General features: G+C 37.2%; 2 protein-coding genes across 6 annotated transcripts in view; one reads left to right on the top strand and one right to left on the bottom strand.

Annotated features, from left to right (window-relative positions):
• ARMT1 (acidic residue methyltransferase 1) overlaps nt 1-15962 on the bottom strand; it is a 28663-nt gene extending 12701 nt beyond the window's left edge. Inside the window, exon 1 of the mRNA XM_070733717.1 lies at nt 15923-15962. The gene's annotated coding sequence lies outside the window, so the exon portion shown is untranslated. The remainder of the gene's footprint in view (nt 1-15922) is intronic.
• Nucleotides 1-23057, top strand: part of RMND1 (required for meiotic nuclear division 1 homolog) — a 40784-nt gene that overhangs the window by 6595 nt on the left and 11132 nt on the right. For all 5 annotated transcript variants that reach the window (XR_011557442.1, XR_011557441.1, XM_070733714.1 and 2 more), the window contains 9 exons: nt 2899-3383; nt 4694-4799; nt 6694-6769; nt 10541-10580; nt 13320-13420; nt 14226-14332; nt 18102-18166; nt 19983-20059; nt 22164-22284. Coding sequence is in view for 3 of the 5 variants with exons in the window: in XM_070733713.1 (XP_070589814.1) it covers nt 2899-3383; nt 4694-4799; nt 6694-6769; nt 10541-10580; nt 13320-13420; nt 14226-14332; nt 18102-18166; nt 19983-20059; nt 22164-22284 (1178 nt within the window). In the remaining 2 variants the exon portion in view is untranslated. The remainder of the gene's footprint in view (nt 1-2898; nt 3384-4693; nt 4800-6693; nt 6770-10540; nt 10581-13319; nt 13421-14225; nt 14333-18101; nt 18167-19982; nt 20060-22163; nt 22285-23057) is intronic.

The following is a 23057-nucleotide window of genomic DNA, read 5'->3' as shown; positions in this document are numbered from 1 at the left end:
GTCTGCTAAATCATGTTCTATATACTATGTTTTAAACAACTTACTTTTTTAACATTCTCAAAAATGTGTGGTTTCATTTTCATAACTTCTTTCCTTAGTGCTAACATTGAAAAGATTCATTCCAATGTTACTTTTCTGTACATGGTTAGCACCCCTATAGATATATTTATATTTTATATAACTTTATATTATAAACATGTATTATTTTATCATTAGCATGTATGTGTTTATATTACAGTATATTATAATAACTTTATATTATATATTTTACATTATATTTTTTGTCATGTGTATATCTGAATAGACTTATGTTTAATCTACATTTGGAAGAAATAGGCATTTTCTAAGCACACATTTTTAAACGTTTATTTATTATTTGTAGTTCCCTATAGTCATGTGATTATGATTTACATCTGGTGCTTATTTCCAGTTTCTGAGAAAAAAATGACTCCATGTAGAACAATAGAATCACTTAATGACAGTTGCTTTATGACCACAGCTTTTGCTGAACAGCCAATGAAAAAAAAAGGAAAAATCGGGTGTGATTACATGGTAGCCCGCTTTACAACAAGGTGGATTTGATTTAAATCACTAGTAAAAAGGCTTAAGTTAAATTAATTCAATTTAAATCATAATTTTTAAAGCAACTGTCCTCTCTGTCCCACAGTAGGTCCTCCTCTGACCCGTTGTTGACTCACGGACAGTCCCAATGTTGCAGAATACTGTACAGTATATAGCCTCATACTACGTAACTAAGCTCCATTTCATGCTTAGTAAACTAAATTATGAATGTATCTTAAATAGAAAACTATCTTTCAATAGATTTTTACTCTAAAATAATTTTATTAAAATAAATTTGATAATAATAAAAAAATCCAATTTAAATTTTTAAAAAAATCAATTTTTTAAAAATAAATCATCATTTTTTTAATCCACCCTACTTTACTATCAATATGACATGATCAAAATTGTGGGTTCAAGTTGGGAACTACTTGTAGATAGTTCACAGTTTGCTTAAAAATTTGATATGACTTTGGTCCAAGTTAACCGAAAGATTGCATTCCTCCCTATCAGCATATTTGAATTTTTAAAAGCCTTATACTCTATGATATATTTCATTGAAACTACAGATACCTTTCAGTCACTGTTCCTAAACTCTGGACTTCCATCCCAAAGGAGAGTTATAGGTTATTCAAAATAAGAGAGCAGAATTTGACAGGTACATATTGTTAAATTCTGCTCTCTTATTTTGAATAACCCATAACTCTCCTTTGGGATGGAAGTCCAGAGTTTAGGAACAGTGACTGAATAGCCACTGTAGTTTCAATGAAATAGAAATGAAACACAACTCAATCATGAAAACTTATAGAAAAGAAATTTTGGAGTTGTCTTTGATTTCTAGTTGTGCAATTGTATATATTGTTGCAAATCTTAAGGAAGATTTCAATATACAATGCATGCAAGGAGACCTGAGAATATTTCTGAGCTAGATTAGTTATTTAAGAGTAAAGAAAATTTAAGATTTAGCCATGGCAAACACTTGGAATCTGTTATTTCTGCTAAAGGAAGCATTGCGTAATATTGGGTGAAAATATCCAAACATTCACACCTTCTATGTACACAGCACAGAAATAGTAAATATGCATCGATTGAGTTTGTCCAGTGTTGAGATGGTGTCAGCATTTTTTTTCATTCCCTCATTGAAAGAGACAGTTTGAGCAGGATTATCTAAACTTTTGCGTGCAAATGTGCAACTGTATCTAGAATATTGGAAATAATTTGATTAGGAACAAAATTTCATTATCTGCGGTGTTTTCAGAATCTTTCTCTTTGAGGTTGTTCTTTATTCTGTCATGTTCGATTTGTCCAGTCATGTACAAAGCAGACAAATCATTTGCACATAGGTGTGCATTTATTTAAAGGACACTGGCTCCACTGTAGAAAAAAATGTCTATAGTAGGTCTTATAAGTGCACGACTTTGTAACATTGTTTCGGTTTCTAGGATTCATTTTCTCTTCCCTTTATCTCTTCAGATTTCAAATCAAAACTATTTCTTAATTTGAGACAGTTCTAATTGTCTGATTTTAAATTTTGTTTTGCCAAGCAAGTTCCGAAATATTTTGAGATCTGATGGCTCTGCCCTCCATGTTTTCTATTGTTTTGAGAACCTGAGATGTAAGGATATATTCCACCTTGTTTAGAATAGCAGAATGAATAGAGTGTGCAAAGTATTTGAAAGGGGGTTTCACAAAGTGCATTGAAACAAGGGCTAAATACCCCCCTTTTAAAGTATTAAAGAAACCATATTAGCTGGTAGGCTCATGCATTTATTTATTTATTTATTTATTTATTTTATTTATTTATTTATTATTTAGATTTGTATGCCGCCCCTCTCCGAAGACTCGGGGCGGCTCACAACAAGATAGAACAAATCATAAATAATCCAGATAACTTTAAAATTTATACAAGATTTTAAAAAACCCCATATACTAACAGACGCACACACAAACATACCATGCATAAATTGAACATGCCCGGGGGAGGTGTTTCAATTCCCCCATGCCTGACGGTTGTTTGAAAGATGTCATCCTGGTTGTTTGAAATATTTTGCCCATATGTATGCATACATCCCAAAGAAGTTTGTTTGATAGAGGGAAAATAAATATCTTTCTTGATAGATGTTATTCAGTCTGTGAATATGATGGTTAACACAGAAATTGTTATTCCAAAGGAATTTTAAAGTGATCTTAATATAATAAGATCTTTAAAACTGAGATTACAAACACAACATGGGCGGTAATAATTATTTTTTGTAAGGTGATCTGCAAACCTCTTTTATAAACTTACATTTTTTTTTCCTTTTTAGAAAAGTAATGTTCTGTAATTCTCTTATTTAGGTCTCAATGAAAAGATGGCAATGAAACTATTGGGATTCCTGGCTAGATCTTCTTATACAATAAGCCAGTGCCGATACTTCCCTACATATGGATATTTAACATCAAGCAACAACTTGCTATCAGTAAATAGACATTGCAGACTATGCATCCCAAAGGGAACTTCTAATTTTACTAGCAATTGCATAGACAATTCAAACTTGTTCAGTCCACAAACTACTATTGGTTCTACAGCAAAAATTATCAATTACTTGACTATGGATGCTTGTCCTTCATCCAGAGAACTTCATCCTTTTAAAGCTTCAATTTTTAAGCAGAAATTAAAACATATAAGAATATTTACTGGAATACCAAATAGACATTATTCAGTTTTATCGCCTAGTAAACTTCAACCAAAACAAGATATTGTACCAGTTAAGCGTCTACCAAAAGCATCACGGACTAAGCAGCCATCAAGAATTAATCTGCCACTACCATCTGAAGCTAAGGTAAACTGAACTCAGGATGACATTTCATACATCTAATGAAATAGTCTAATCCACAACCTTTTATGCCGTACTGAATAACTAATACAACTCTATCCAATGGATTGCTGCTATTTATATTTATAATACAATCTCATATTAAGAATATAAATATTGGGGAGATATTGTCATAGTTGTGACATGGAAAACTATTTCTAAATTACTCTGCATAATTAACGATGCAGTGATGCTAATAAAGAAGATACACTGCATTTAGGGAATTACTGAAACTCAGGAGGGAAAGCTTTCGTAAGTATAATTTTGTTATGGGATTCTCCCTCCTTCCCCAGAGTGGTAATACAAATTTCAGAGTTGAAAGAATAGTTACTTTGAGCAAAAACTGCCAATGGAAAAATCTTTTGCCAGATAAGAACATAAATGAAACATTTGCAATTTGAAACATAAATTTGTTTGTTCTTTTTTACTGAAGAGGAGCACCACCTGCTGGAAATCAGAGTGCTGGGAAAAATCTTATTTTTGCAAAACCTAGAATTAATTTTTAGGTAGTACATTTTAGAAAATAAAATACAAATCTTAAGGCATACAAGTCTAATAAATCAAATCAAATCTTAAGTGTTACTAGAGGGAGATTTTAAAAAATCTCTGAATATAAAATTGAATGTCTATTATTAGGTGAAATAAGAAATAACTTCTTTTTGAACATAAGTCTTTCAACTTATCTTTTAGGACAATGATCCTCAACCTTTCTGGGTCTATGGAACAACAGCAGAGGGGGAGGGGGTTTACATGTGCACTTGCTACTTGCGCAAATGGAACTGTTATCACACACACCCATTGCTTGCACAGCGTGTTTCCCAACAGTTTCAGACCAGGTCAAAGCTGTTGATTGTGGTTGGGGACCCCGGGTTTAGGGAATAAGGCCATATAGAATGACATCTTATTGGCCTTTAATAAAACATCTTAATGTCAATGGCACATTTTGGAACTAAATCATATTTGCATTGAATTGATAGTGTAGTGTGAAACTTGTAATGAATATATAAACTTTTATCTTTCTCTAAATTATAATATTCCAAAGAACATAATAGAAGTTGCTCAGTAGATCCAGAAGAAATATTTGTCTATTTATATATTAGTGAATCAAATTTCAGACTCTAAAGACTTTTGAAAAACAACTATGGTTCCATGAAAAATTTTAGCCATCTAGTGGCGAAATGCTAGCAATGAGTTGTGTGGCACTCTTTACTATAGCAGTTCTAGTGAATGAGGCAACTAAATGGTTTCTAAAGAAAATTCTGTTCTTTTTGGCATAGGATGTGATGCAATGTATAGCCTTTGCAACAGCAGATGCCTATCATCTTGGTAATCTATGCCTTGACCTGGCCTCATCTGGATATGTTGAAATCACATTACCTAGAGGTAGAGCTCTGAACAGTTATTTCAAGTAGATCATTTATTGTTTACTGATGCTTTTTCAAATATCCATCATCAAGCAGGTTTTATACAAACATTTGTACAAAAATAGAAATATTGCTTGATACTTAAGTATGTGCTGTAATATGGCTTAGAACAGTGATGGCGAACCTTTTTCCCCTTGGGTGAAAGGCGTGGGTGGGTGCTATTGTGCATGCATGTGTGCCCACACCCATAATTCAATGCCCTGGAAGGGCGAAAACAGCTTTCCGCCACTCCCTGGAGGCCCTCTGGAGGTCTGTTTCCCAACTTCTGGTGGACCCAGTAGGCTCGTGTTTTGCCCTCCCCAGGCTCCAAAGGCTTCCCTGGAGCCAGGTGAGGGTAAAAACTCCCTCCCCCATCCCCCTGGAGGCTCGCTGGAAGCCAAAAACGCCCCGAGCATGTGTGCGAGCCAAAAATCAGTGGACCAGCACATATATATGCACATTGGAACTAATATAGATCAACAGCTTGTGTGCCAGCAAATATGGCTTTGTGTGCCACCTGTGCCATAGGTTCGCCATCACTGGCCTAGAAGCTAACATTTACTTAAAATAAACGAAGTGAATACTGTTATTTTTTGCACTATAATATGCACCAGACCATAAGATGCACATTAGCTTAAGAAGAGGAAAACAAGGGGAAAAAATCTGCCACTGCCTTCCAGCATCCATCCGGTATTCATCTGACTAGTGTCCTTGCGGCAAACAGCAAATAGCCTGGTCAGCTTCAGCGTGTTGCTCATCAGATTTCTGCTCAGTTGGGCCCATCACCAGCGAACTAAACTTAGCTGCTGCCACTAGCGGGAAACATTGGAGCCTTTGCTGTTATAAGCAGTGATAATTCTCAGTAGGCCGATCCAATCACCAATCAACTGCTCAGCAGTGACGACTCCAGCATGTCCCACAGCGAACAGTGGCAGCAGTGATAGGCAGTGGTGGCAAATGCCACCGCCTCACCAACCCCTCCCCCCTCAATATTTGCTCTATAAGATACATAGACATTTTCACCACACTTTGGGGGGGGGGCAGTACATCTCATAGTGCGAAAAATATGGTAATTGGTGAAGAAGTACAGCTATATAAGTGTTTGTGCATGGTGCGCTTTCAGGCCAATTTTCCTTCCCAAATCAGGCCTCTTTTAAGGAACTAAAAAGTGCACGGAGTTTAAATGAAAACTGTTTTAAGGATATAATGTCACATTATAAATTAATTCTATTAAATGTCATACATGCATTAATACCTTTAGGTTAATGAATAAGTTAAAGATGGAAGGCTGTATCAATCTTAAGCTAGTCTGAATCAAAGTCCTGACTGTATGCAGACAGCCTGCAATATTGCATTCTAAATACTGCACTACCACGGCTGATGTTAAGTTTGTAGCTTAATTTAGAATATGGAAATTGCAAATGTCTTTCTCTGTCTTCACTTCTATTCTAATAGTCTGTTGCTGGGAAACTACTGGAATTGTCAGAGTGCTCTAATAGATAGATAGGTATATGCTTGCATTGCATGTGACACACAGCACAATTTTATTCATATTTATAAGTTGTAAACCCACGGAACCTCACCAGTTAGCTTTTAACTAAGCAAACTGAATTGTCCCATCTTAATATTCCAATGGGATCCTACAGGGAATATGAGAACCACAAGATAGATGGGAAAATAAAATTATCTTGGAAGAATGCCATTAAAAAAAAGTATAGACTTATTGATAAAGTAACCAGGAGATCAGTTAGATTTGAAAGAGACATACAGTACTTAATTAAAAATTATCTTGGGTAATTACATATAGGGTGGTGCTATATGTGATTGTTTCTATTTTTATACTGTAATTTCACATAAGATTTTTTGAAAACTAGATGCAGCAAATGTTTTGGTGGTTGGCACAGAAAAGACAGCCAAAGATCATGATTTGGGGATCATATTTTTCTTCAAGTAAGTAAAGACAATTAATGTGCCATATATGAGCTAAATTTTTCATTTCCATCTAAAGGAAAATTACAGAATCATTTCTTCAGTATCATTCAGAATTTTAGTGATGATTATTTATTTACAATATTTGTAGAACTGCCCAACCAAGCAACCACAGGGTATTTACAAGGAGAAAAGATCAAGCTTATTAAAACCTACAGAAATAGTATAAGTAATAAAATATAATCAAATGACTGGCCACAGCTTTATGAATCAAACATTATTAAATAGAAATAGTTTTCAGAGCGAACATGAGATTTTGTTCTAAATCAGAGGTCTCAAACCTGGGCCACTTTAAAACTTGTGGACTTCAACCCCCAGAATTCCTCAGCCAGCTTTGCTGAGGTGAGGTGTTGAGCTTTGCTGGCTGAGGAATTCTGGGAGTTGAAGTCCACAAGTCTTAAAGTGGCCCAGGTTTGATACCCCTATTCTAAATAGATTTGAAAAGCTTCCGTGGTGGTTTTTATTGAGAATACCTACCTTCTAACCCATACCTCTCCTACTTCAGGTGGAGGTAGGGCTTCCAGCAAGCCCAATTTTAGCATTTGGATCAAACAGACAGAATCTTGTTTGGTAAGTTGGTCCCTGACAAATCTTGATGCCATGTTCTTTAGGGCTTTAAGGGTAATGATCAATAATAACAGCACTTAGACTTATATACCGCTTCACAGTGCTTTTACAGCTCTCTCTAAGCAATTCACAGAGTCAGCATATTTCTCCCAACCACCTGGGTCCTCATTTTGCCCACCTCGGAAGGATGGAAGGCTGACTCAACCTTGAGCAGTCCAGAATTGAACTCATGGAGTGAACAGTGAGCCTGCAGTACTGCATTCTAACCACCACAGCTCTTCCAATACAGTGATACCTCATCTTACAAACCTCTTGTCATTCAAACTTTTCAAGATACAAACCTGGGGTTTAAGATTTTTTGCCTCTTCCAAACTATTTTCACCTTACAAACCCAAGCCACTGCCACTGGGATGCCCCGCCTCCGGACTTCCGTTGCCAGAGAAGCGCCTGTTTTTGCGCTACTGGGATTCCCCTGAGGCTCCCTTCCATGTGAAACACCACCTATGGACTTCTATGTTTTTGCGATGCTGCAGGGGAATCCCAGCAACGCAAAAACGGCCGCTTCATTGGCAAAGGAAGTCCGGAGGTGGGGTTTCCCAGCGAGGGGAGCCTCAGCGAAATCGCAGCATCACAAAAACACGGAAGTCTGGAGGTGGGGTTTCCCATGGAAGGGAGCCTCAGGAGAATCCCAGCAGTGCAAAAACGGGTGCTTCAGCTGGCAAAAGGGGTGAGTTTTGGGCTTGCATGCATTAATCACTTTCCCATAGATTCCTATAGGAAACATTGTTTCGTCTTACAAACTTCTCACCTTACAAACCTCGTCCCGGAACCAATTAAGTTCGTAAGACGAGGTATCACTGTACTTGGAATTGAGTCAAGAAGCCTATCAATAACCACAAGTGATCCTCAAAACCATTTCATTTAATGGTTATTTGAAGTTACAATGGCACTAAAAAAAGTAACTTACTGCCAGTTCTCACACTTATGATTGCTGCAGCATTTCCATGTCACATGATCAAATTCGTGCACTTGGCAACTGACATGTATTTATGACTTGTTCTGTCCTGAGATCAACTGATTGCCATTTATAAGCTCCTCATCTGGCTCTTGACAAGAATATCAGTGAAGGAAGCCAGATTTAATGTCTGCATAGTTCACTTAACGATTCTGGCAGAAATCAATTGAAAATGGGGCAAAACGCACTTAACTGACTTCCTTGGCAATGGAAATTGTGGTGTCAGTTGTGATCATAAATTGAGAATTACGTGTAGTGCAGAAAGTAAGGCACAATTGAAACCTGTATCCATAGTTAGAAAAATATTGCTGTTTCATTTGTATCATCAGAAATGTCAGTTCTGCTAAACAGAATTAACTAAGAAAAAGAAGAGCAAGAAAAAATAATAAGACAGAAAAAATATGTACATATGAAATGGCTTCTAATCTTGTTTACAGCAGTTATAAATACATTTATAGAGAGTTATTGTTAATGGCGAGTATTCTGAGCAGAAACAGGTTACAAGCGGTGTGCCACAAGGGTCTCTTCTGGGTCCTATTCTTTTTAATATGTTTGTGAGTGACATAGGGGAAGGTTTGGTAGGGAAGGTTTACCTATTTGCCGATGACTCTAAAGTGTGCAATAGGGTTGATATTCCTGGAGGGGTCTGTAATATGGTAAATGATTTAGCTTTACTAGATAAATGGTTAAAGCAATGGAAACTGCAGTTTAATGTTTCCAAATGTAAAATAATGCACTTGGGGAAAAGGAATCCTCAATCTGAATATTGCATTGGCAGTTCTGTGTTAGCAAAAACTTCAGAAGAGAAGGATTTAGGGGTAGTGATTTCTGACAGTCTCAAATTGGGCGAGCAGTGTGGTCGGGCAGTAGGAAAAGCAAGTAAGATGCTTGGCTGCATAGCTAGAGGTATAACAAGCAGGAAGAGGGAGATTGTGATCCCCTTATATAGAGCGCTGGTGAGACCACATTTGGAATACTGTGTTCAGTTCTGGAGACTTCACCTACAAAAAGATATTGACAAAATTGAACGGGTCCAAAGACGGGCTACAAGAACGGTGGAAGGTCTTAAGCATAAAACGTATCAGGAAAGACTTAATGAACTCAATCTGTATAGTCTGGAGGACAGAAGGAAAAGGGGGGACATGATCGAAACATTTAAATATGTTAAAGGGTTAAATAAGGTTCAGGAGGGAAGTGTTTTTAATAGGAAAGTGGACACAAGAACAAGGGGACACAATCTGAAGTTAGTTGGGGGAAAGATCAAAAGCAACGTGAGGAAATATTATTTCACTGAAAGAGTAGTAGATTCTTGGAACAAACTTCCAACAGACGTGGTTGGTAAATCCACAGTAACTGAATTTAAACATGCCTGGGATAAACATATATCCATCCTAAGATAAAACACAGGAAATAGTATAAGGGCAGACTAGATGGACCATGAGGTCTTTTTCTGCCGTCAGTCTTCTATGTTTCTATGTTTCTATTTGGATTTTACTCTCTCTCATTATGGTTATATTGTGGCTTCCTTCTTCCCATATTCTATTCTTTCTAATCATCAAAGACATTAATCATAATTTCATATTTTTTCTATTTTCAGCAAAATGTCCATGAGGGGTTTCCAAGTTGCTAACAAATATTATTTTATCCCTAACCAAACAAATCAATTTTGCCCTCTACAAATTCTGTCATCTTCACCAACATATCTTTATTGTAGGTAATTCAGAGTGTTTCGACTTTGGCCATATTTTGTGGATTAGCCGCCCTGAGTCTACGGAGAGGGACGGCATACAAATCTAATTAATAATAATAATAATAATAATAATAATAATAATAATAATAATAATATCACATAGAAAAATAATCTTCCATAACTCTTTTCCAGTTGTCTATTTGTCCCAGCAAGAAAAGGTTTTTATTTCAGTCAAATATTAATCTTTAAAACTTGGTATCACTAAAATTCTTTGCATCATCCCTTGTTCTAAAGATCCCTAAAACAAATATCATTCATATACTATAATAATAGTATACTGGTTCAGCTTTTAAAGGCAAGCAAGAATGGAAAGGGAATTGCTTCCTTCTAGGAATTGCATTTTTGAAACTTAAAATACAACCCATTAGTCTAATACTAATTTGTGTTTTTTTACTTATAGGGAAGGGTCTGTTGTGTTTTGGAATGTTGAAGAAAAAACAGTAAGTGGAAGGCAGGTTTCTGGAGGTAAACTATTTTTGGTGTATGAATGAGGGTAATTAACATATTAATAAATTACTCATAAATTAACCTTCTGAAATTGGATAAGGGTTAACTACAATATTTCTGGCATAACTTGTTTTCTTAGACTGTTTTATTTTTAGATACTGTAGTATGATACAAACATTAAAAAATGGCATCTCCTTCCTTGAATACATTGAGAAACAGAAGATGTAATTGCATCTGTTGGATGAGCATCCAGCTATAGGAAATACCATATGGCTTGTTGAAGTAAAAGAGCTTTCCAGAAAGTATAATAAAGGAGGAAATTAGCTAGCTAATCTGAACATAATCAAATCAGAAAAAAAAATTGATGATTAAAGTAAAGTGAAATTGCCCTACATTTTTTGTAACCTTTGTTCTAATTCAGAAGGAAACAGGTGAATAACGAGACCAAGCCTGTTAACTAAAGTAACACTTAATCAGACTTTATGAAATTAACTGTTACATAGTTAATCACTGTAACATCATTAACCTTGTAAGAGCCATTTGAAAAGTCTGAGTCGGCATATTTCTAAACAATATCCTTGTAAAACCATGTAAATATTAAGATGACATCTAAAATGAAAGAGTTTTCTCCTTGATAATGGTTAATAATTCTGACATATCTGTCTATTTCAATCTGCTTTTTAATGAAAAAGAGAAATGGGTTTATTAACCTAAGAGCAGATTGTATGCTATCAAAAGAAATTGACTCAGGGATCTTACAGTTAGTATATAATGAAAAAATGATTAATTCAATCAATATGATGGCACACAACTTGTAAAAATAGATAAACGAGGAAAGCTTAATATTCAGCATAACAACAAAAGGAAGAAAAGAAGATACAGATTTCTCATGTAGATTAATAGTTCGTATTTTATTTGAGATTTTATTTATTGTTAGATTTTTGTGATTTACCCTATCTCCACAAAACATTTAGCAAGTGTTACTAATCATTTTTATATTTAACTTTCTAATCTGCTTTATTACTATTGTTCTTTTGTGATGCCATGTCTTCCAAAGAATTCTAATTACATAACTTCCCAACTATTTCACAGTAGTTTTATATCTAGCTGCAGATATTTTTTTTGAGAATATAGTAAAGGTTTTTTATGATATTCATCTTGGTAAATATCAGGAATGGTATATAGCAATGATGACAAACCTTTTCCCCCCCAGGTGCTAAAAGCATGCCCAGACCCATAATTTAGTGGTCCCCCCACGCCCTGCCTCTCTGTAGGTTCCTTTTTTCACCCTTCTCAGGCTCCAGAGGTTTCCCTGGAGCCTGGAGAAGGCAAAAATGGTCTCCCCACCCCAGGACCTCTGGGAGCCCCTCCAGACCCTGCGGATGTCCCCCAGAGACTCTGCGCAAGCCAAAAATCATCTGGTGGAGTGCACATGTGCAATCGAGCTAAGCTAGGCAATGGCTCACGTGCCAGTAGATATGGTTCTGCATGCCACCTGTGGCATCTGTGCCCTAGGTTCGCCATCATAGGTGTATAGAAGTGAGGTTGAACCTTTTTTTCCTATGTACACATTCATAATGCAATGCCTCTCCGGTACATCCTGCCCCTGCACATGCGTGTGTGACACATGTGCATGCAACACTTTCCCCCCATCTTGACCTCACAACCCAAAACAGCAGTGGGAGGGGGAAAGCCTCCAATCTTCACATAGACCTGTGAGGGGTGGAAAAGCCTCCTTATCCCAAACAGAGTTGGGGTGGGGGGAAAGCCTCCTTTCCCTAGACTGAGCTTGGAGGCGGGGGGATCTCCTTTCTGCAAATGGAGCTGGGGGGAGGAAACCTCACATGTCCAAACAGCACTGGGGTGGAATCTCCAGAGATCTGGGAAGGCACAGGAGGTAGAAAATGAGGAGAAAGCATGCCTGTATCTGACCTGAAAATCAACTAGCCTGCAGGAGGCACGTCTACATGCGCAGTGGAGTTGAGCTGGTCAACTGCTCACGTGGCTGCAAAGAGGGCTCTACGTGCCACCTAGGTTCACCATCACGGATATATAAAGTAGGTTGTGGAAATGCAGAAGTACAGCCAGATTTTAGAAGGAAACTTGCATTGTTTTGAGAAAACAAGGATTTCCAAATTTGCCTTCATCAAACGTTGGCTAAGATGGCACTTATAGGAAGAAAATACATAAAAAGTAAGTTTTTAAAAAATTGTGTGATTTTACTAATTTTCTGTAACAAATTCGTATTTTAGAAAAAAATGAAAAGGCTGCTTTCAGAATTTTAATGCAGTAGCAGTAGCAATCGCACTTAGAGTTATATACCACTTCATAGTGCTTTACAGCCCTCTCTAAGCATTTTAGAGTCAGCATATTGCCCTCAACTATCTAGGTCATCATTTGATCAACCTTAGAAGGATGAAAGTTTGAATCAACCTTGAGTTGATCAGGATCAAATTCCTGGCAATCAGCCGAATTAGCCTTCAATACTGCATTCTAAGTACTGTGCCACCACGGCTCTTATAACCTGGGTTATTAACAAATAAATGCATGAGGGTGTTTGTGGGCACAAATTTACAACTTCTAGCCAATTCTTCCTTCTAAATACTTCTCTATCTTTTGCATATGGAATTATTTTATTTTCCTTATTATTATTTCTTGTTGACATTTTCTTTTCATAAGAGAGTGAGGGCACTTTGGTCAATAGTCTAAATATTTACAATCTGTTTCCCCAGATAAAGAATATTTTTAAAAAGCTGGAAAAACATGAGATCCAGCCTTATGAAATTGCATTAGTTCACTGGGAAAATGAAGAGATCAGCTATAGAAGAGGAGAGTAAGTATATGAATGTCATAAACTCACAGAATTTTTCATTTAAGCCACAGGCTAATAAGTGTAGAAATTTTGACAAATAATTATTTCTGGAACACATATTCAGATACAAATTGTATCATAGCATCTAGGTATTTCATGAACTTCTACATAAAAATATTGATAATTCCATTGTTAAAACAAGAAACTAGTGATGTTTTGGGGAAGCTGTTGCTGAATGTCCTCCAGCCGCACATTCCATCACATAGGCAGCTGTTTCATTCCGTCTGCTCAATGATCCAGGAGATAGTTTAGCAACTTGAATTGGGAATACTGGATTGCAGTTATTGAATGAAGCAGTTACATGGACATCTCACTTAATGACCCCTTCACTCAATGACCGAGATTCTGATCCCGATTGTAGTTGTAAGTTGAGGACAGCCAGTATATTCCAATTGTTAAAAAAATGGTCCTTACTGTCAGAACCGTCAGTGTTCTGTTTGGACATCTTCAAGGCACTTAACTATGTACAAAGTATTACCACTTTTATGTGGATTGAATATGCACAAAGTTTTAAGTGAAAAAAGATACAATAAAAGAAATAGAAATTCACATGTGGAATAAGACCTATGTTAGGCCAAGTACTCTTAAATTTAATTTTTTTATATGAACAGGCTGAAGGATACCTGCTCATGTTTTATTGCACAGTCGTACCAGTTCTAATACTCACTTGATTCACTATTAAACCAATGATAATGCTGGCTGGCACTGATGGGGGAGCAGTAAGTTGCTTGAACCTAATGTAATCCTTTTATTTTTATTTTTGCAGAGGGCAGTCAAAACTTCATAAAGGAGAAATCTTGATAAATTCAGAATTAGAAATGGATGATTTAATTTTAGAGAAGTTTGCTTTTTCCAATGCTCTCTGCCTTTCTGGTAAGCTGTCCGTTATATAATTTCATCTAATGATATATATTGTTACTTAAATTATGGGAGGAAATGGACTTCATGAATGCATTTCTTTAAAAAAAAATGTTTTTTAATTAATTAAAATACACACGCCTTGTATTTACAGATATGCATATGGGTTCAAGAAAATAGCATGGTTACAACATACAAACAACAAAACAAAAAAAAAGAAAGAAAGAAAGGGAAAAAAATACAAAAATCTAAAAGAGTTCACTTGATTAAAAATAGGAGAGAAAGCTCTCTTTCTCTCTTAGCTATCAAATTCTTATCTATAAATTTTTCTCTTTTCAAAGAATATGTTACAATCTCATTTTTGGTGTATTATAGATCTATCACTTTAATCATGCATTATTTCTATTCAATAAAATATACTATAATTAAGTAACATTCACTATCTTTCACCTTTGTATACTAAATGTCTTTATCTATACCAATTTTCCTGATCCTGTGTATTCTCTCTAAGGTCACTTCTATGCAATGTAGTTGATTCAATTTTTCTATTTTTTTGTCTATCCAAATACAGTGATACCTCGTCTTATGAACTTAATTGGTTCCGGGAAGAGGTTTGTAAGGTGAAAAGTTTGTAAGATGAAACAATGTTTCCCATAGGAATCAATGGGAAAGCGATTAATACGTGCAAACCCAAAACTCACCCCTTTTGCCAGCCAGAGCGCCCATTTTTGCAATGCTACAATTTCGCTGAGACTCCACTCGCTGGGAAACCCCACCTCCGGACTTCCATATTTGTGTGATGCTGCAGGGGAATCCCAGCAGCGCAAAAACGGGCGCTTTGCTGGCAACGGAAGTCCGGAGGAGGGGGGTTCCCAGCGAGGGGAGCCTCAGTGAAATTGCAGCATCGCAAAAACACGGAAGTCCTCGAAACCCCATCTCCGGACTTCCGTGTTTTTGTGATGCTGCAATTTCACTGAGGCTCCCCTCGCTGGGAAACCCCACCTCTGGACTTCCGTTGCCAGCGAAGCGCCTGTTTTTGTGCTGCTGGGATTCCCCTGCTGGGATTCCCCTGCAGCATCACAAAAACACGGAAGTCTGGAGGTGGGGTTTCCCATGGAGGGGAGCCTTGGGAATCCCAGCAGCACAAAAACGGGGGCTTCGCTGGCAACAGAAGTCTGGAGGCGGGGCATCCCAGTGGTGGTGGCTTGGGTTTGTAAAGTGAAAATAGTTTGGAAGAAGAGGCAAAAAAATCTTAAACCCCGGATTTGTGTCTTGAAAACTTTGTATGACGAAGGGTTTGTAAGATGAGGCATCACTGTATATCATTTATTCCACACTTTGTAATAGTCAGTATCTTCTTTCTCTTTTATTCTCATGGATAATCTGTTCATTTCCGCCACTTCCAGTATTTTATGAATACATTTCTAATGTACAAGGTACTCAAAAAATACTCTGCATGAAACATCTATAGTTATGATTTGCTCAGTCTCACTTTTTCTTGCATACTGACTGAAAAAAAAAAGAAAGAGAAAAGGAAGGAAGGAAGGAAAGAAAGAACCCGTTCCCTGTTGAGTCATTGTTATATATATATAAATATTTCCTTACCTAAAGAGGGAACACACATGACCAAGAGTAGCCCCAAAGATAATGGGAGCAGCCTATTTCTTGCCAGCTTCCCCGTTGTGTTGTGGAAATTTGGCTGGGAACAACAGAAATCTCCATTCCCTTCCTTTCTCTCTTCCCCTTTCCCCCTCCAATAGGCAGGTAAGTGGCTGTTCCTGGATGGGAGAAGGGAGCAAGGGATTGTGAGACTAACTGGCAAAGTGTCTACAGTTCACATAACCACAATAGCCAGTACCACTGAAACAGCCACAATTTTTCAAAATTCATTCCCTCAAGGAGTCATCATGCCAGATTTTGGACACCTGTTCATTTGAGGTATCTTGGCTCAAAATATGTTACCCTATGAACAGTGTTTTACCTAGTTCAAAGTGAAGACAAACAAGTTTTAATACCAAAAATAGTTTTTATTTTAAAAAAGGTCACTGGCTTTTCAAAAATAAAAACACTTTTGATACAATTATAAGCTGGATGACTGAGAATCATGATAGACAGAAATTTTAGTAGTACGTAGATTATGCCATTGCAAATAGAACCAGTTTTATGAAGATAAAGCATTATGGGGAAGGTTGTTGAGAAGGTGGTGGCGCTCCAACTCCAGCGGTCCTTGGAAGAAGCAGATTATCTAGGTCCTTAGCAGTCTGGATTCAGGCCCGGCTACAGCACGGAAACTGCTTTGGTCGCGTTGATGGATGATCTCTGGCGGGCCCGGGACAGGGGCTTGTCCTCTGTCCTGGTGCTTCTTGACCTCTCAGCAGCTTTCGATACCATCGACCATGGTATCCTTCTGCACCGGCTGGAGGGGTTGGGAGTGGGAGGCACTGTTCTTCAGTGGTTCTCCTCCTACCTCTCCGGTCGGTCGCAGTCGGTGTTAATGGGGGGTCAGAAGTCGACCTCTAGGTCTCTCCCTTGTGGGGTGCCTCAGGGGTCAGTGCTCTCCCCCCTGCTATTTAATATCTACATGAAACCGCTGGGTGAGATCATCCAAGGGCATGGGGTGAGGTATCATCAATACACAGATGATACCCAGCTATACATCTCCAACCCATGTCCAGTCAATGAAGCAGTGGAAGTGATGTGCCGGTGCCTGGAGGCTATTGGGGCCTGGATGGGTGTCAACAGACTCAAACTCAACCCAGACAAGACGGGAGTGGCTGTGAGTCTTGCCTCCCAAGGACAATTCTATCTGTCTGTCCATTACCCTGGGGGGGGGGAATGTTGGCCCCCTCGGAGAGGGTTCGCAACTTGGGCGTCCTCCTCGATCCACAGCTGACATTTCACTTTGGGCCAAAAGGGACATGAAATGGAAGAATATGGTTGAATCTTATGTGAATTGGGAATAGAATATTTTGATTTGAATAGGGGCAGCAGAAATTTTAACTTTACTTTTTTAGTAGGAAAACTATTATCGATCAGAATAGAGCTGGAAGGAACCTTGGAACTCTTCGAATCCAACCCTTATATCATTTCAGACAGGTGGCTTTCGAGTCTTTTCTTAAAAACCTCCAGCGATGAAGCATCTACAACTTCTGAAAACAAGCTGTTCCACTGGTTAATTGTCCTCACTGTTAGGAGGTTTCTCCTTGATTAGTTTCCATCATTTCTTGTCTTGCCTTCTGGTGCTTTGGAAAATCAGTTGAGCCTCTTTTCTTTGTAGCAACCCCTCAAATACTGGAGTACTGCTATTATGCCACCCCTAGTCCTTCTTTTCTCTAGACTAGCCATATTCAATTCCGGCAACCATTCTTCATATGATTTTGTCTCTAGGCCTTTAACCATCTTATTTCTGCTTAGAGCAAAGAAATAATTGGTAGGTTCATATAAAATGGTAAAATAGTTCATATAAAAATATGCAAAGCTTTTTTTAAAAAAAAAACTTGAAATAGCAATTTTGACTTGATTTGCAAATTATACTGTATCATGCAAGGTGGGTTTTTATATTACACTATGTCAAAAAGAACATACCAGACTAACAGAGGACAAATTCCTATATCTCAGTTAAAATCAGAAACTTGTACCTACTTTAAAGTCTAAAAGCAATAATCAGCATACCAGCATTTTTGTCAAGCATTGGACAGTAAAAATTTAAATATTTTATTTTATTATAAAACATGGAAGTATCATGCATATGAATAATACATTTTTATACTTTTCTCTAATGTAGTAAAACTGGCCATTTGGGAAGCATCACTGGATAATTTTGTAGAATCTATCCAATCAATACCTCAGGTACTTAGCTATTTTTTTCATTCTTCCATAAAATTAAGTGTGGGAAATTTGCAGATTTTTAAAACCAATGGGTGAATTGTTGTATTGACCATTTGTTCTTGGGCACAATAAATGAATTGGGATTTGTTTGCCAGATCAAAATTTCAGTGACACTCTATTAAATTTGAACACTTAGATGTGAAACACTTCCAAGTTAACTTCAATGACTTTACAAAATGCCTAATTAACTTAATGTGTCTAACTTTGTTGCTTTAATTATACCTAATTTATGTTTGTCCTGGGAAACTCTTTGCTTGAATGTAGATTGACATGTTTATTATGTATGCTCATGTCAATAAGCTTCAATATATAGGATGCCAAGAAGAAAAACCTTTATGCAAGTTTGAAATACAAAAAATTAACTTCTCAGTTATTTAAACTTAGAATTGTTTCTTCCTCCCTTTGAAAGTGATAGAATATGCTAAAGTTGATCCTTTTGTTAGAAACTTCAGAATGATTGGCATATTATAGTAAGAAAAGAAACAAGTTATTTAGATATGTTCAAGTAAAAGAAAAAAAAAGAATCAGTGCAGCAGTTGTATGTTGAAGATGGCAAAATATTGTAATCCCCAGATAGTAGTGAAGAGCAAAACGTAAGGACTTGAACTGAAGGTCAGTTCTTATAAAAACATGATAAGAGAATATCTAATTACTTTGAATAAATCCTGGGGATTTGTCATCTTTGGTTTTGCGTGGGTTGGTTTGCATTAGGCAGAACCAGTGCACAATCTGGAAGTCTTCCCAGTCTCATATCTCCTGCTTGATTTAGATAAATGTGTTTTGAAAAATATTCTTTTTTCAAGGACACTTCTAATAAGTTGTGTGTTCTGCAACATTGTTTGAGGTGGTGGTGTTACAACAGTCTCAAAGAGCAGCAGAGATCTTCCATTTAGGATAAAATGCATTCAGTATTTATCCACCTGGACAATTCTCCCTTGGTTGGTTGGTTAATTAGCTATGATGGTCAAGAATCAAGAGAACAATAGGTAGGTTGAACCATCACTTCCTTGTGGTCTGCATACTCAGGCTAAAAAGGATTTCAGTAAATTAGAAAAGACAATGAATTTGGACCTGGAATAATGTGTTTACATTACTGTGAAGTATTCTGTTCTTAAGGTGCTATTCACACCTATCACAGCAGGATTTTAAGTGCATTTATGAGGATAATGTCGACCCTTTGGGGCAGGCAGGATCAAGAAACAGGCACAGCAGTTGTTATTATAGATAGAATGACTGAATCTTGCAAGCCTGTTAGAGTTTGTCTCTGCCCCATTTTACATGTAACAAAATCAAAGCAAGCTTATTTGGAAAAGTTCCCCCTCAGCAATTGACTCACTTTGTTCCCATTTCTAAGCCAGATTTACATTCCTTCAAAATAGATAATACTATAGATTTTGTGTTGCTTTAAAAGCTTGTTGCGTAACTACTTGAGGATTCATCCTCTTTGTTTCCTGGAAACTCTTGTAGAATGCTGAGATATTCATCAGATAACATGTCTTTGTGAATAGAGCATTTTAATTGATCTCTCTGTCCTGTAGGTTAGATCTTAATTTTGTCAGGAAGTTCTCCATCCACAACAATAGGGTTATCACAAATCATCTATGGCAAAATTGCCTATCCCACCTCGCAAAGTTAATATGACATTCAGGATAGATCTTTATTGTCACCAGGATTGCTTCTACCAGTTCAAGTAAAGAGTGCAGTTGGCATTGGGGTGAGTAATGTTGTACATCTAAAAAACATCAATGTTCTTACTGGTTTATTTCTCCTGTTACAGATGCTTAAATTAAGAAAGAAACTGAAACTGTCTCATGCTGATGTTATGCAGAAAATTGGAGAACTCTTTGCCATGAGGTATTTGAATTAAAGACAAGCAATTTTTTTTTATTATAGTCAGTTTTAAAAGCAATCTTTAACAACAAAATATGATAGTATTCACATATATTTGTATGCAAAATGTGCTTTTAAAATGTATGATATCTCTAAAGTGGTACAATTATATTTCTCTCTTCTGCATCTAGACTATTGTCCTTCTGTCCTTTAACAGAACTAAGTAATTTTTAACAGAAACCAGAGCCTACATATATCAATCTAATACCAATAAGCATCTTGTTATTTTCCTGTTAAAATGTGATTTATTTGCCAGGTCCTTACTTCTGATTATGTGTCACCACATAATATTAACTATCAGCACAAAGATAAATCTTTTTCAAACTAATCCCATGTTTGGGATTGTGTGTATGTGTGTGTTTGTTTATTTATTAATACCAGTAGATTTTTTAATGTAGTGATAACTTATATTTCTACTTAGAAATCTAGCATAGTCTTTTAAAATGTTTTATGTTTGTAGTAAAAAGTAACATTAATTCTTTAAGAAGCCAGTTCACTATGAGAGAACTAGCAAACCCTTGTAAGGAACCGAAACCTAAAGAATAGGAAACAGTCTTAAATACAGGTAGTCCCCGATTTATGACGGGGATCCGTTCCCATGGCCTGTTGTAAGCCATTTATTTATTTATTTATTACTTGGATTTGTATGCCGCCCCTCTCCGAAGACTCGGGGCGGCTCCATGTTTGGTGTAAGTCGGAATATTCCAATTTACACGAATATTCCGATTTACGCAGCGGGGTGGGGGCGGCTTCTTCAAGGAACCAACAGCCGGCGAAGCAATGCAGCCCCGAGAAGGAGAGGCTGTTGGTCCCTTGAAGCTGGTCCTTCTTGGCGCTGCATTGCTGTAGCCTCTGAGGCTGCCCACCGCGGAGATCCCCTCACCTGAACGGAGGCGGTGGCAGCCTCGGAGGTTATAGCAATGCAGCGCCAAGAAGGACCGGCTTCAAGGGACCAACAGCCAGTCCTTCTTGGCACTGCGTTGCTGTAGCCTCGGAGGCTGCCCACCGCAGAGATCCCCTCGCCCGAACAGAGGCAGCGGCAGCCTCGGAGGCTGCAGCAATGCAGCGCCGATAAGGACTGACTGTTGGTCCCTTGAAGCCGCCGCTGCTGCCTCCGTTGGAGCGAGGGGATCTCCGCGGGGTCTCCGAAGCCGCCACCCACTGCGGAGATCCCTTTGCTCAAATGGAGGCAGCGGTGGCTTCGAAGCTGTCCCCGGGTCATAGTAATGACGAAACGTCATAGGTCGGGGAAGACATAACCCGGGGACTACCTGTACAATGGAAAGACTCATTACAGCTAAGCCTGCCACATGCCATTAAAATGTCAAGATTGTTTGAATAACTAGAATATACCCCATGAAATGCTGAAAAAATCACTATGCGAGGATTTTCTGTTGAGATGTGACTCATAATATAAATGTATTAAAAACTGCAAATGATAATGTTTATGCCTTTAAATTGTAAACTTGATAAATTCTGTATTTTCTTCAACTCCTGATAACCTGAGTTGGAAATACAGTGGTCCCTCGATTTTTGCGGGTTCGAACTTCGCGAAACGGCTATTCCATGGTTTTTCAAAAATATAAATTAAAAAATACTTCGCTGTTTTTTCCCCTAAACCACGGTTTTCCCCGCCCGATGATGGAATGGGAAATGGTAATTTAGGGGTTTAAAGTGTTAAGGGAAGACTTGTGATACTGTCCATATCCAAAAATGGTGTATTTACTTCCGCATCTCTACTTTGCGGAAATTCGACTTTCGCGGGCGGTCTCGGAACACATCCCCCGTGAAAATCGAGGGAACACTGTAATACACATATATCAGAATAAATAAAAGGTGATAACATGATGCACATAAAGCTTTAAACAAGTTCTAAAAGAATAGAATGTTTATTTGGAGATTGAAAACTTAACCTTTAAATTCTGTAGCTGTGAGAATGTAACAAGGTTTTTTGTAACAAGATTATTTGTCCAAAGACTACTTGTTTGTCTCGACTTATAACAGTGTAGTATGCAAAATACAATTCATTAACTGGCTTTTAAATAAGAATGTAACTTTTCTTCCTCAGGCATCATATAAATCTGAGTTCTGATCTGTTGATTACCCCAGATTTCTACTGGGACAGAGAACATCTTGAACAACTATATGATAAAATGCATCGGTTTCTCAGTATTGATCGCAGAGTTAAGGTATTATTTTACTATTTTTATCTAAGGTTTAGAGGATTTTTTAAAAAAGAATTGCTTCTCTTAACACATCTTATTTTTCTGTTTTTAATCCACATTGTTTTTGGATAAACATTATTATTCTGCCAGCTGCACTATTTTGTTTAGGGACAATTTATAAATATTATTTTCTATTTGCAAGAAATGATAGGCCAACAATTTAGCAAGTGGAGTTTACACAGAAACTTGCTTTTAGAGATTCTCTGCTCTTTTGTTTTTTCTAGAGTATTTATGATTAATGATTTACTCTAAAAATTATTTGAATGTTTTTTTTTCTTAAAATATGTACAACATATTGCTATGGGCATATTGCAGAAGTGTATCTTGGTGTCCCCTAGAAAAAAGATGATTGTTAGATGGTAAGAAAAAAAATCTTTAGAAATGAAATCAATAACGTGAAAATAAAGTACTACTTTCCACAAAACTCACTTTTCAATAGAAGAGAATATAAGTAGGTCAGAGTTTAAATGTGGAGTCATTGGTGCTCTCTTAAGAGTAGTTGTTTGCTTGCAGATGTTTCATTATTAACGAAGTAATAGCAGTGCTATGTGGGGCTTGCCCTCTCTTTATATATACAGCAGCTTGCCTTCCTGGTGTTAGTGAAAGTGTAACTTTTTCTTTGGTAGTTCGTTGTTTCTTTGCCTGGTGTTAATCCCTGATTAACTGGGTGTAATTTGATAGAGAGAATGTATTCTGGTCTTTTTCTTTCTTAACTTTTTAAATTGTCTCCTTTGAAA

This window comes from Erythrolamprus reginae, chromosome 1, assembly GCF_031021105.1.
Source record: "Erythrolamprus reginae isolate rEryReg1 chromosome 1, rEryReg1.hap1, whole genome shotgun sequence".
Taxonomy (NCBI): Eukaryota; Metazoa; Chordata; class Lepidosauria; order Squamata; family Dipsadidae; genus Erythrolamprus; species Erythrolamprus reginae.
This window is presented reverse-complemented; position numbering and strand designations above follow the sequence as displayed.